The sequence below is a fragment of the Equus quagga genome, chromosome 19, assembly GCF_021613505.1.
Source record: "Equus quagga isolate Etosha38 chromosome 19, UCLA_HA_Equagga_1.0, whole genome shotgun sequence".
In the NCBI taxonomy this organism is placed as follows: domain Eukaryota; kingdom Metazoa; phylum Chordata; class Mammalia; order Perissodactyla; family Equidae; genus Equus; species Equus quagga.
The window spans coordinates 17,742,565-17,756,836 of record NC_060285.1 but is presented as its reverse complement, the minus strand read 5'-3'; the positions used below and the strand labels follow the sequence as shown (position 1 = coordinate 17,756,836).

General features: G+C 35.1%; 1 protein-coding gene across 2 annotated transcripts in view; it reads left to right on the top strand.

Moving 5' to 3' along the window:
- Positions 1–14,272, top strand: part of WASHC4 (WASH complex subunit 4) — a 57,348-nt gene that overhangs the window by 18,429 nt on the left and 24,647 nt on the right. For both annotated transcript variants that reach the window (XM_046646197.1, XM_046646198.1), the window contains 9 exons: positions 787–913; positions 4,937–5,062; positions 7,205–7,312; positions 7,844–7,990; positions 8,120–8,199; positions 9,366–9,471; positions 10,037–10,153; positions 11,300–11,468; positions 11,745–11,899. In XM_046646197.1, the coding sequence (XP_046502153.1) occupies positions 787–913; positions 4,937–5,062; positions 7,205–7,312; positions 7,844–7,990; positions 8,120–8,199; positions 9,366–9,471; positions 10,037–10,153; positions 11,300–11,468; positions 11,745–11,899 (1,135 nt within the window). The remainder of the gene's footprint in view (positions 1–786; positions 914–4,936; positions 5,063–7,204; positions 7,313–7,843; positions 7,991–8,119; positions 8,200–9,365; positions 9,472–10,036; positions 10,154–11,299; positions 11,469–11,744; positions 11,900–14,272) is intronic.

The window sequence follows — 14,272 nt, the reverse complement described above, 5'->3', positions numbered from 1 at the left end:
TATCAGCCAAAGTGATATTGATCCTCTTCAAAGTTAGATCAAATAACACTGCTCAAATCCTCCAGTGGCTGTACACTGAAGTCTTTAACTTCCTACAAGGCCTTACACAAATTCCTTCCCCACTCCCTACCTTTCATACTCTCCCACTCCCTCACCCCTGCATCTCTCTGATGTGCTTTTCTCTTCTCATCCCTTCTTTCTCTGCTGCAGTCATACTGACTTCTTTGTTATTACTTGAATATGCCAGACGCACTTCCTGTTTTAGGATGTTTGCACTTGTTATTTGCTTTCCTAGAATTCTCTTCTATTACGTATTTTCATGGATTACTCATTCATCTTCAAATATTAACTCAAAATCACCTTTTCCGTGAGCCAGCTTTGATCACTGTGTTTAAAATTGTACGCACCGCCTAGTCTTTATTTCTTTTCCCTGCTATGTTTTCCATAGCACCTATCATCTGACATTTTACAGGTTTTAATTACTGATTTCTTTATTATACAGCTCTCCTTTCTAGGATGTAAGCTTCATGGGGACAGGCATACTTGTCTATTTTGTTTACTGCTGGTTTTTGTTTTCAGTACTGAGAATCAGTGCCTAGCCTATATAGGCATTCAGTAAATATTTATTGAATGAGTAAATTGTATATGGATATATGATACCTGTATTTTGAAAACCAGAAAGGTGAAAAATGCTGCTGCAAGGAAACATTTTATCCCCACCAATACGAAGAAATGGAAGGAAATTTCGTTCCCATGCTGAGTAACCCCAATATTTTCCTTTGTTAGAGATGTACAGTCTTACTACGTCTTTGTGAGCTCGTGGATGATGAAAATGGAGTCTATTTTATCTAAAGAGCAGAGGATGGATAAATTTGCTGAAGACCTCACCAATAGATGTAATGTTTTTATACAGGTAGTTGCATCTTCTTACTTAGAATATTTTGGGAGCCATTTCTTTGTTAATCCAATGTTCAAAAGTTACGCTTTGAAAAAACAGGGAAGGATAGGATATGTTTTTGTTTTTAAAACTGAAATTGATTTGGTTATGTTTGGATCTATGTGCTTATTAATTTAGATTTTCTAATATATGCATTTAAATCCTACATTCTCTTCAAAGCATAACTTTTTTGTTATATCCCATAAATTTTGATATGGTTTATTTCCATTATCCTTTAGTTCAAAATATTTTAAAATTTTTATTGTGATTTCTTCTTTGGTCTATGGGTTATTTGGAAAGATATTTCTTAATTTCTAAATATATGAGGATTTCCTAGTTATCTTGTTATTAATTTCGAGCAACACTAAAATAATTTCGGTATTTTGAAATTTGTTGAGATTTGCATTATGGCCCAGCCTATGGTCAATATTGGTAAACATTTCATGTACACTTGAAAAGATTGTGTAGTTTGCATTTGTTGGTTGTAGTATTCCGTATATGTCAAGTAGGTCATGTTTATTAATGATTTTGTCTGCATATTCTATCAGTTACTGAGAGGATTGGGTTAGAATCTCCCACTATTGTGAATTTGTCTGTTTGTCCTTGTAATTCTGTCAGTTTTTATTTTATATATTTTGAGACTGAGTGTGTAACATTTAGACTTGTTATATCTTCCTGGTGAATCAAACCTTTTATCATTATGAAATGCCCCTTTTTATCTCTAGTAATGCTTTTTGTCATAGGTCTCTTGCATGATATTACTATAGCTATACCAGTTTTCTTTTAGAAAGGGCTACCTGGTATATCTTTTTTGATCCTTTTACTCACCACCTGTTTGGCTCCTTGTATTGAATGTGTGTCTCCTGTAGGCAGCATACATTTTCTTCCAATCTGATAATCTGTGTTTTATCATTAAACTGTTTTCTGTGTATGTCATTACTGATGTCTTTGGATTTAAAACTACCTGACTAGTTGCTTCCTATTTGTCTCACTTGTTCTCTGTCCCTTTTCTTTTCCTTTCTTGCTCTCTTTTGAATTGGAATACTGTTTTTTTTAGTGGCTACTCTAGAGATTTTAAGATGCATCATTTACTCATTCAATTCCAAGATAAATTAGTAGTTTTATCACTTTCCAGGCAGTGTAAGCTTCTTAAACTCCTTTAATTCTGTTTATCCCCCTCTCAACTGTGCTGCTGTAGTGCGTTTTGATTCTCTGTGTGTTTTAAACCTCACAGGCGCTATTATTGCTCTTGTTTTTCCAGTCAGTCTTCATTTAGGTTTACCCTCATGTGTACCCATTCTGTTGCTTTCATCCTTCCTGCATCTCTTCATCCTTCTAGTTGTGGAATGCCTATTAGTATTTCATTTAAAAGGACTTTCTTTTGATGAATTAGCACAGTTTTTGTCTGAATATGTCTTCATTTCAACTTCGTTTTGAAGGCAGTTTTACTGCATATAGGATTCTAGGTTGTCAGAATTCCACCCCCCTACCAAGCTTTTAAAGGTGCCATTTTATTTTCTTCTGACTTCCTCTGTTTCCGTTGAGAAATGACTGTCAGTGTTGTTTCTTTTTCTGTGTGTCTGTCTGTAATTGCTTATAAGAATTACTTTTTGGTTTGTAGCAATATTACTTTGATGCACTTAGGTGTGCTTTTCTTTGTGTTCGTGCTGTTTCTGGAATTTGTGGAAAATTCTCAGCCATTACCTCTTCAAGTACTGTTTCTGTTCCATTCTCTCTCTCTCTGTTCTAATTCTTTTTTCAGCTATGTCTAAATCTACTGTTAAACCTATCTATTGAGCTCTTAATTTTAATTATTTTACTTTCCAATTTCTTTTTTTAAGTTTCCAGTTCGCTTCTGAAATAATTTTTATTTCCTTTAACATATTCAGCAGAATTATTTTGAAGCCCATGTCTACTAATTTCATTGTCTGGATGTTTCTATTATCTATTATTTCTCTTGTTTTTGGATATGTTGTCTTTTGTATGCCTGGTTATTTTTTAGAGAGTGCTGCACATTGTATATGAAAACTGTAGGTATGATTTGAAGATCTGGATGTTATTTTTATTCCTCCAGAGAGGATTTATCTTTGCCTTTGGTATTCAGCTAGTCTAGAACAACTGGTAACACAGATCACCTCAACCCAGTCATGGATTGAGATGACGTGAAGGGGGACCTAAATCCTGTGATGGCTGGCATTTTCTGGCTCACCTTTCCTTTTTAGGGGGTGTGTTTTCAGAATCCAGACCCAGAGCCTAGGTGTCGCACCAGGACTCCCTCCCCTCCTTGAGGGGCCATGAACTCTTATTTTTATCCCTCTTCCCTTCCTGTGAGTTGTTGAAAGATATGTTTGGCTTCTGTCTTTAGTCTCCTCTTTTGGAATTGGGCAGATGCCTCTAAGGGAAAGCAGCCTCAAATGCCGGACTCTCTTCTCTGGGATTCTGTCTTCTTCCAGATCTTGGCCTTATGTTTACTTACTCTTTTTAGCTCTTTGATGCCTTCCAAGAGATTTAAAAAATGTACTGCACAGATTTTCTGGCTGTTCTCAGTGGGATGATCGGACCAAATTATTTATTCTGCCATTAACAGAAAGAGACCCCAACCTGCATCTTCCCTATTTAGATTTTTAAAATACATCCTTCATAAATTACTGACTATCTGGGAATGATGTGATATTGGCCCATGAGTTCTGTACCCACCCTCCCTTCCCCCCCCAAAAAGAAACTGCCTCTTTCTGCGTGTCTTAGAGTTACTCCTTTGCTCGTCTTTGTTCCTGCTTTTTAACTTTTCCCATTGCTGTGCTAGGGCCGAGTCTGGGGTAACAGTCTGTAGCTGACAAGGTAAGACTGTGGCTCTTTCCTGAATTTATGCCCCAAGCTTTGGTCTTATTGTCACTTTTCTTAGGATGCTACCCTCTGTCTCTCGATTCTCTTAATTTAGCACATCTCTTTACCATGGAAGTTTTATTGGTCCAGAGAAATTCCCACCTCCCACCCCACATTGAGTGTCACTCTTGTAGTGAGCCACTATTACTGATGGGAGAATACTTTCTCTCTCCCCTCTGGTAGGGCAGGAGAACAGGGCTGAGAACCACTGGCACGTATCTTCAGCCCCAGCTCCTTGGATGTGTCCACAGTAGCGTAGGTTAGGGTCGTCTCTAAACTGTACGGCTCTAAACTGTATCGTTCTTTGGTCTTTTGTAAACCAAAGGCTCTCTATCATTATCTTTGAGTTTCCAAAAAGGAGCTAAATGAGAAAACATTTGAGAGGTAGTATCCTTTTTCCTGTTTTCTTATTCCATACTGTTTCCCTGGGTTTAATAGCACTAACATTTTTTTTCAAACTTCATAAGACCCGAGTGCTTCCTTCATGAATAGAAGGGTGGCCGAGAATCTGTTCTTATTGGGCTGGAAGGAGGAAAAGTCTGATTAGTACCAGTGTAGGCAGAGGACATGCCAGCAGATGGACAGTGGGTTTTGGCCTAGCTGAAAAGGAAAGGGATTGGCTTGACTGAGAAAAACCTTTGGATATCTGTACTGGCCGGAGAGCAGCTCTCTTTCTCCTCAGTTTTTAGTTCCTAGTTCCTGAGTGCTTTGCTCTTGTCTTAGGCTGCAGCAGGTATAGGAGTCTTATTCTCTTGCCTCGCAGGTAAGATAAGGATGAATAGATGCCTTCCTGATAGCCAAATCATTTCTCTGAAGGTTTTCTTTTTTTTATGGAACGATTCCTTAACTATGATTATACACTATAATTTCAACAGTACTAAACTTTTGGTATCCAGTCGCTTAAATAAACTTAAGGGCTGCTTAGAAACTTAACTGCTGTATATAACATTGTGTGAGGGAGAGTATTCAAAATCTTAAGAGCTGACTTTAAAAATGAACTTTAGAAACACTAGTTATTGGCGAGTTGAGGAATAATTATTATTACCCAGAGATAGAAATTTTGAAGAAATGGAACCTCTTCTTGTGATCATAATCAGTTTTATTTTGTTTTTATAGGGCTTCTTATATGCATATAGCATTAGTACCATTATTAAAACCACCATGAATCTCTACATGTCCATGCAAAAGCCAATGACCAAGACCTCAGTGAAGGCATTATGCAGGCTTGTCGAGCTTCTCAAGGTAAGTTTTAGATTGTTTTACCTTGCCATTATAATTGAGAAATGACCCGGGCTTAAGTTAGGATGGTCTTGTAAGATTTGACTTCTTGATTATATGGGAATAAAAAAATTATGAGAGGGCCCGGCCCCATGGCCAAGTGGTTAAAGTTCACGTGCTCCACTTTGGTGGCCCAGGTTTGCAGGTTTGGATCCTGGGTGCTGACCTACTCCACTCAGCAGCCATACTGTGGCAATGTCCCACATAGAAAGTAGAGGAAGATTGGCACAGATGTTAGTGCACAGCTAATCTTCCTCAAGCAAAAAAAGAGGAAGATTGGCAACGGATGTTAGCTGAGGGCAAATCTTCCTCGGGGGAAAAAAAATTATGGGAGAGTGTACTTATCTCTCAGTTAGATAAAGGAACTAGCTGTTGAAAGAAATTTCTGAGTGGCTTTCTATGAATGGCCAATATATTTAAACCTTATCAAAAGCTAACATGTAGTGAGAGAGAAAAGAAGGAAAATGAAAAGGTTAGCCTAAGTATTAGTGAAGTTTTACTCATGGAATTTTTAAGCGTGTTAAATGAGTTTTAAAAAAATAACCATGCCACATTATCTATTATTTTATGGTGTTCAAATGCATATGAAGCTAGTCAACATGAGACTATTTATTTTGTAATTTAGACAAAGTGCTGTAATCTTGTGGTTTGAATAGTAGGCTACTTTTAGGAATGGTCAAATAAATTAACCAGAGTATACTTCTGGAAATATGGTAAAATGTTTCTTAGCATACTCTGTGTAAATTAAAAAAATAAAAACCCTTGTAGGCAGGAGAGACCACTGAACCTTTTTAAAAAATTGAAATTAAGATTTGTTACTAAATTTCTGCTAATAAGAGCTTTTAGATTTGCTTGGGAAATAAAGATTTTTTGGAAAGTGTGCCTTTGGATTTTTAGCCTTTTTTTCTTTACGATGTATTATCACTTACATTTATTTTTTATGAAATATAAATGCAGAAGTGTATATGTATAGATGCAAATATATCTAAAGTGTAAGCATAAGTTAAAAAAATAATAATAAACACTTAAAAACCCACCATCCCACTTGAGAAATAGAAGGTTCCCTCTATCTTCAAAGCCCCCTGTGTTGTCCCTCTTGGTTGCATCTTGTCCTGCCCTGTCAGAAGAAACCACTGTGCTGAGTTTTAAGCTTACCACTTCATTGTTTTTCCTTTTTAGTTTATCACATATGGAGGAATCTATAAACCATTTGCTGTTTAGTTATATATGTTTTTGAAGTTTATGTTAATGGAGTAATACTTCATGTATTCTTTGACTTGCCTTTTTCTTTTTTTACTCAAAATTTTGTACTTGAACTTCTCCATGCTGGGATGAGCGGTTGTAGTTCATTCATTTGCATTGCTGTGTAGCTTTCCCGTGGATGGAGTTTGGGTCGTTTTGGGTTTTGGCACTGTAGACAGTGTTGCCATTCTCGTACATGTTTCTTGTACTTGTGCAAGAGTTTTTCTGAGGTATTGTATACTTAAGAGTGCATTGCTGGGTTGTGTGTTACGTACACGTTCAACTTTCAAAATGATGCCAGATTGTTTTCCAAAGCAGTTATCAGTTTACATATGTCTTACAATATTTTAGACTTCCTGTTGTTCCCCATCTGGCCAACATTGGTATTATCAAGTTTCTTTTTTTGTTTGTGCAAATAATTAGGTGTGAATGGTTTTGGTTATAATTTTTAGCGTTCGTTTCCCTGATGGTTAATGATGGTATCTTTTCAAATATTTATTAACTGTGTCCTTTTGTGAACAACCTGTTCATGTCTTGTATTCAGTTTTCTATTGGATTATTTGCCTTTTTAAAAAAATCTTTCATTCATTTGGCATCTTTATATATTCTGAATACTAATCCCTTCTGTGTGTCAGATATTTTCTCATACATTGGCTTGCCTTTTAATTTTCTTTATAGTGGCTTTTGATGAACAGAAATTCTTAATTTTAATAGAGTTGAATTTACTAATCTTATCTTTTATAGTAGTGCTTTTTGCATCTCATTTACAAATTCCTTACCTAGTGCAGGGTCATAAAGATATCCTATAATTTTGTCTAAAAATTTTCAGTTGACTCTCACAGAATTACTTCTGATTCTCTTTAGGCAATAGAGCATATGTTCTACAGAAGAAGCATGGTTGTGGCTGATTCAGTTTCACATATAACACAGCACCTTCAACATCAGGCTCTTAATTCTATTTCTGTGGCCAAGGTATGAAGGTTATTATGTATTCAGCTTAATTATATTATCTTTTTAGTTTGCTCTTCTGTTGTTTTGTATATGTTTTCTAGTTCAGCCTCTTTACTCCATTCCTTCAAACAATATTCTTGCTCATTTATCTTTGTGGTATTTTATAATTTTTGCTTAGAAGGATCGAGGTTATCTTTACACTGAACTTTCAGCATGTAGTACATTAATGCACCTTTCTTATAAAAGGACATTATATGTAAATCACATTAAGAAATGTGATGCATCTTTTTTTCAGAAGTGGTTTCCTTATTAAATTAATATGGAAATTTTAAAGTATGCCTGATACATTTGCTGTCCCTGACAGTGCGAAGCAATAATGTTACAGAAGTAACGCACATCACATCTGAAGCTCGATGGGGAAAGTGTTTGTCTGATAAGCTTTATTAAATTGAATCCTGGAAAAGAGAACCATGAGGCTTTTCTCCTCACTCTTTTGTTATTGCCTCAGAAATAAAGCTAATATTTCTTGTTTTCTCTTCTTTTATCTTTAAGAAAAGAGTAATTTCTGACAAAAAATATAGTGAGCAGCGTCTTGATGTGCTCTCTGCTCTAGTTTTGGCTGAAAACACTCTAAATGGACCAAGCACAAAGCAACGACGACTTATTGTGTCCCTGGCACTAAGTGTTGGCACGCAAATGGTAAGGGTGTTGCTATTACTTATAGACTAAAAAGGAGACCTGAGGGGTCACAGTTCCCTTGTTACTGACCCAAGAAACCTGTTCTTGCTTTGCCTGCAACTTCTCTGCCCTTTTTCCTCTCCCTGATAGAAAACATTTAAAGATGAAGAACTCTTTCCACTTCAAGTAGTCATGAAAAAACTGGATCTTATCAGTGAACTTAGAGAAAGGTAAGTAGAGAGATGTAATGATACTCAAAAGATATGGCTAATAGGAACATTGCGGTTCTTTTTAGCATAGCGAGAAAACAAATGTAATCCAGATGGACTCTCAGTTCTTCCCTAACTCCTTTAGCATGACCAAAATGAGACTGTGACTAGGGATCGTATTTCTGTAGCTTTGCGTCTACAGTAAGGATGTAGCTTCTGGAAGAACTAACATGAGAAAACACGATGTAGCCCTGAGAGCATCAGGCAGACCCTGATGCTTATTGTGATTTTGTGTTGGTTATCTCTAGCGGACTTTTAAATTGCTACTTTCTAGCAAGGCCTCACCTATTTGTGAGAGACTTACACATCCATGTCACGTAGTCTTCTGTAACTTAATTTTGAGGTATGAATCTGAATTACATTGTTGGTGGCCAGTCACTAAGATGAATTAGTTTTTAGAAGGCTTATTTTTGTAGCTCCTTATGGTTTTATTGTTTTCTTTTTATTGAGTTAGCAGTAAATTTCTTGAAGAGAAAATGAGTCTTCTGAATTTTGATTCCAGCTGAATTAAGGTTACAGCACAGTTTTCATTTAATGCTCATATTTATAACTTAGTTTTTGTTTTGAGAAGCTGAGATTTCTGTAGTTAGTGGTATTTTCACTTTCTATCCTTGGAAGAAATGCTGAGCCTTCTTCATCATAAGATATTTAATGATCATTTTGTTGCCCCATAAAGTGTAAAATAGTCACTTGCAAAGATCATAGATGAATTCAGTGTGACTGGTTTTCTTTTTGGTTACACTTTTTTAAAAGATTCTGCTTTTCAACTTTGAGAAGAGTAAAATGGTGCATCTGATGCAAGTATTGAGTCTAATATCAAATAATATTAAAATAAATTTATTGTAAACTCCTCTATTTAAAAGTTATGTTGTTTTTCAAGGATGCTTTAAAACTAAAGCATATGTACAGAATTCTGACGATGTCAGGTATTTGAGTATTTTGTTACCATGATTCACTTTAAAGAGTATTTATTTTGTGGCTTTTCTATACTAATTTTGAGTTAAGTAATGTAGGAAATGCAAAAATGACTTAGAGCTCTCTCCCTAATGGTGTATAATGTCGTTCTTTGTATTCTTTTTTGGGGTTGCTTCATTTTTGGTCCCACTCATTGCTACTTTACATTGTAGAATCCGAACACAGTGTGACTGTTGTTTCCTGTACTGGCATCGAGCCGTCTTCCCAATTTACTTAGACGACGTGTATGAGAGCGCTGTTGATGCCGCCAGACTGCATGTAAGTAAAGAACCTAGAAAGAGCAAACTCATTTTTTATTCATTGAACACACCTTTCTAATTAGTTTGATTGAAAAAAACCACTGTAATATTGACTCCTAATGCTGTTTTGTACAATGCTATGCATATTCGGCAAGCATTTATTCAGTCTGTAGTTAAATTTTATATTAATGTCAGTGACTTAATTTTAATATATTTAACCCTTCCCCTCATATTCCTCATCATTCTCACTTCACTTGATTTTAGTTTATATCACCGTATTCTCACATTTGTGTGTCAGCAAGGTAGATGTTCTTCAGATCTTTCTGTTTCTTTATGGAGATAAGTGTATTTCAGTGCTCAAGATAGAAAAGGATTAGTGAATGGGAATTTTTTGTATATTTAAAGTATATGCTTTAGACAATAAAATTGGACTCTTATTTAGGGAAAGTAAGACAATAGTGTTAAAAACAATTCACTTTCAGATTGAGGTTTTGTCTTTCAAGATGATAATTAACCTTTGTAATATTACTGAGATTAGAGATGTGGTTTTTCTAAATTCACGTACATTCTCATTTTCTCCTTAGTACATGTTCAGTGCTTTACGTGACTGTGTTCCAGCTATGATGCATGCAAGGCATTTAGAGTCCTATGAAATACTTCTGGATAGCTATGACAAGGAAATTACGGAAATTTTAAATGAGGTAACATCATATTTGAGATTGAAAAGCTTAAAACGTGTGTTTGGAAGCTAATGTTTGGAAAAACTCTTTGGATTGAAGCAGGCTTTCACTAATTTAAAAGTATTACTTATAAATCACTGTGTAGAACAAAGGAACTATTTTTAGTCACAATATCACCTTTGTGCTAAATTGGCCTTTAATTCCTAATTTTTATATCAAAATCCAGTCTAGGAATTTGGAAGTTTTTTTACTTTAGTAAATATTTGAATTAAAGTTCTGTTTATTAGGAAAATGCAAGTGCGTCATTGGTTTGAATATTGCGTGCTGCTAATGGTAATATGATTAAGGCAACTTAACTATAATATTTTATTGAATTTCATTTGGAGAGCTACTAACTAAAGAAAAAGTTATATATTTGAAAGAAACAATTTGAATGCAGTATAATACTTCCCTCCCTGTTTTAATGAAGTGTATATTATAAACACCAATATCTTTCAAATTAATTTTCCATCTAGCAATATTTTTATTTGGAGGGAGGAATGGAAAATGAATAAACTTCATAGAATAAGCCTGTTCAATTGTGATAAAATTATGAAAAATGTTATATAATTTCTTGTATTAAGTATTCTTATTTAGTAAATAAGATATGTATCTGGCCCATATTTAGAACTCCATGATAAACCAGCAAAGATGATTAATTTCATTACCTTTTTAGTTCAATGATTTTTGTGATTTTTAATGATTGTTACAAGGAAGCTTTTTTAATTACCTCTCTCGCATGCTCTCAGGACCTTTCCTCCTTTGTTGCTGGTTCCCATGTTTTATACTGTATATTGTATATTCATGTTCCTTGTAATTAAGTCGTCAGATATTAGTTTTCAATTTTCTTTTCAAAGGTATTAAAGTATTAATGAAAATCAAAGCTTAGAACTTATCTAACTGCTCCTTGGTCAAAAAATAATTGGTTAAATGGAGAGCAAAGTAATTTTCACTTTCCCAATAAAATATTTTACCATAGAGTATTTATTTAGACTCTTAAACAGGTTTGACAAATCTTTTCATCATTGCACTGATTAAAAACTAAAGGTCAAAGCATAGACATCTACAGAAACAATTCAATTGGAATAGTATTTTGAAAAATTAAGGTATCAATTGTTTTGTGAACAGCATTTGCTGGACAAGTTGTGCAAAGAAATAGAGAAGGATCTGCGGCTTTCTGTGCATACTCATTTAAAGCTGGATGACCGAAACCCTTTCAAAGTCGGCATGAAAGACCTGGCCCTTTTTTTCTCTCTGAATCCAATTCGATTTTTTGATCGTTTCATTGACATTCGGGGTGAGTGTTCTGCTTTCCTTCGTAGAGTCATATTCTCTATCTTTTTGCCCTAACTATTAAAGAACAAAAAACAAAAATGAAACTTGGAGGGTATCTTTTTTTTGTATTAGTTCATTTATTCTTAAGTCCTTTTTGTTTCTTCTTTTTTAATTTGCCAGCACCTTATTTTAAAGGAAGAAATTTAATGTTCAGAGACAAGCTGTTTCCTTTTTAGTTTCATTTCTCTTCTTTTTGTACTATTATATGAATCAAAAATTTTTTGGATTTCTTTTGTAGCTTATGTAACTCACTACCTAGACAAGACTTTCTACAATCTGACAACAGTAGCTCTTCATGACTGGGCCACCTACAGTGAAATGAGAAATTTAGCTACTCAGCGTTATGGATTGGTTATGACAGAGGCACATCTTCCTAGTCAGACTCTGGAACAGGTAGAGTATAAAATGTTTCCAGCACAGTGATTGTAGCATACAGTATTTCTTTAAGAAATCTTTTTCTTTTTACTTTATTTAGGATATGTTTATTTTTTTATTTTATTGAGGTCATGATAGCTTATAACATTGTGAAATTTCAGTTGTACGTTATTATTTGTCAGTCACCATGTAAATATGCCCCTTTACACCTTATACCCCCCCAACCCCCTTCCCCTCTGATAACCACCAGTCTGTTCTCTTTGTCTGTGTATTTGTTTATCTTCCACATATGGGTGAAATCATATGGTGTTTGTCTTTCTCTGTCTGGCTTATTTTGCTTAACATAATACATTCAAGGTCCATCCATGTTGTTGCAAATGGGACGATTTTGGTTTTTTAATAACTGAATAGTATTCCATTGTATATATTTACCACATCTTCTTTATCCATTCATCAGTCGATGGGCACTTGGGTTGCTTCCATGTCTTGGCTGTTGTCAGTAATGCTGCAGTGAACATAGGGGTGCATAAGTCTCTCTCTGTGTTATTGATTTCAAGTTCTTTGGATAAATACCCTGAGTGGGACAGCTGGGTCATGTGGTATTTCTCTTTTTAATTTTTTGAGAACTCTCCATACTGTTTTCTGTAGTGGCTGCACCAGTTTGCATTCCCACCAGCAGTGTATGAGAGCTCCCTTTTCTCCACAGTCTCGCCAACATTTGCTGTTTTTTGGTAATTATATGGTAATTATAGCCATTCTAACAAGTGTAAGGTGTTATCTCATTATAGTTTTGATTTGCATTTCCCTGATGATTAGTGATATTGAACATCTTTTCGTGTGCCTGTTGGCCATCTGTAGATCTTTGGAAAAATGTGTATTCGTATCCTCTGCCCATTTTTTGATTGGATTGTTTTGTTGTTGTTGTTGTTGAGTTGTATGAGATCTTTATATATTTTGGAGATTAACTCCTTGTTGGATATATGATTTGAAAATATTTTCTCCCAAGTGGTAGGTTGTCTTTTCGTTTTGTTCCTGATTTCTTTTGCCTTGCAGAAGCTCTTTAGTTTGATGAAGTTCCATTTGTTTATTTTTTCTTTTGTTTCCCCTGCCCAAGTAGACATGGTATTAGAAAAGATCCTTCTAAGACCAATGTCAAAGAGTGTACTGCCTGTATTTTTTTCTAGGAAGTTATATGGTTTCAGGTCTTACCTTCAAGTGTTTAATTCATTTTGAGTTAATTTTTGTGTATGGCAAAAGACAATGGTCTACTTCCATTCTTTTGCATGTAGCTGCCCAGTTTTCCCAGCACCATTTGTTGAAGAGACTTTCCTTTCTCCATTCTATGTGCTCCTTTGTTGAAGATTAGCTGTCTGCAGATGTGTGGTTTTCTTTCTGGGCTTTCAATTCTGTTCCATTGATCTTGTGCCTGTTTTTGTATCAGTACCATGCTGTTTTGATTACGATAGCTTTGAAGTGTGTTTTGAAGTCAGGGATTGTGATGCCTCCAGCTTTGTTCTTTTTTCTCAGAATTGCTTTAGCTATTCGGAGTCTTTTGTTGCCCCATATGAATTTTAGGGTTCTTTGTTCTATTTCCGTGAAGAATGTCATTGGGATTCTGACTGAAATTGCGTTGAATCTGTAGATTGCTTTAGGTAGTACGGACATTTTAACTATGTTTATTTTTCCAATCCACACGCATGGAATATCTTCCATTTCTTTATGTTGTCCTCGAGTTCTTTCAATAATGTCTTATAGTTTTTATTGTATAGGTCTTTCACCTCCTTGGTTAAATTTATTCCTAGATTTTTTTTATTTGAGTTCATAATAGTTTACATCATTGTGAAATTTCAGTTGTACATTATTTCTTGTCTGTCACCACGTAAGTGGTGTGGTGTATTTTCATTTGTCTCCAGATATTTTTTGATTTCTCCTTAATTTCTTCAGTGATCCTTGGTTGTTAGTAGCATCTTGTTTAGTCTCCACATACTTGTCACTTTCCCAGCTTTTTTCTTGTGGTTGATTTCTAGTTTTGTAGCATTGCGGTCAGAAAAAATGCTTGATATGATTTCAGTCTTCTTAAATTTATTGAGGTTTATCTTGTTTCTCAATATACAGTCTATGTTTGAGAATGTTACGTGTGTACTTGAGAAGAATGTGTATTCTGCTGTTTGTGGATGGAGTGTCCTATATACATATATATATATATATATATAAAGTCCATCTGGTCTAGTTTTTCATTTAGTTCCACCATTTCCTTGTTGACTTTCTGGTTGATATATCCATTGACGACAGTGGGGTGTTAAGGTCCCCTACTATTGTGTTGCTGTTAATGTCTCCTTTTAGGTCAATTAATAGTTGCTTTATGTACTTTGGTGCTTCTGTGTTGGGAGG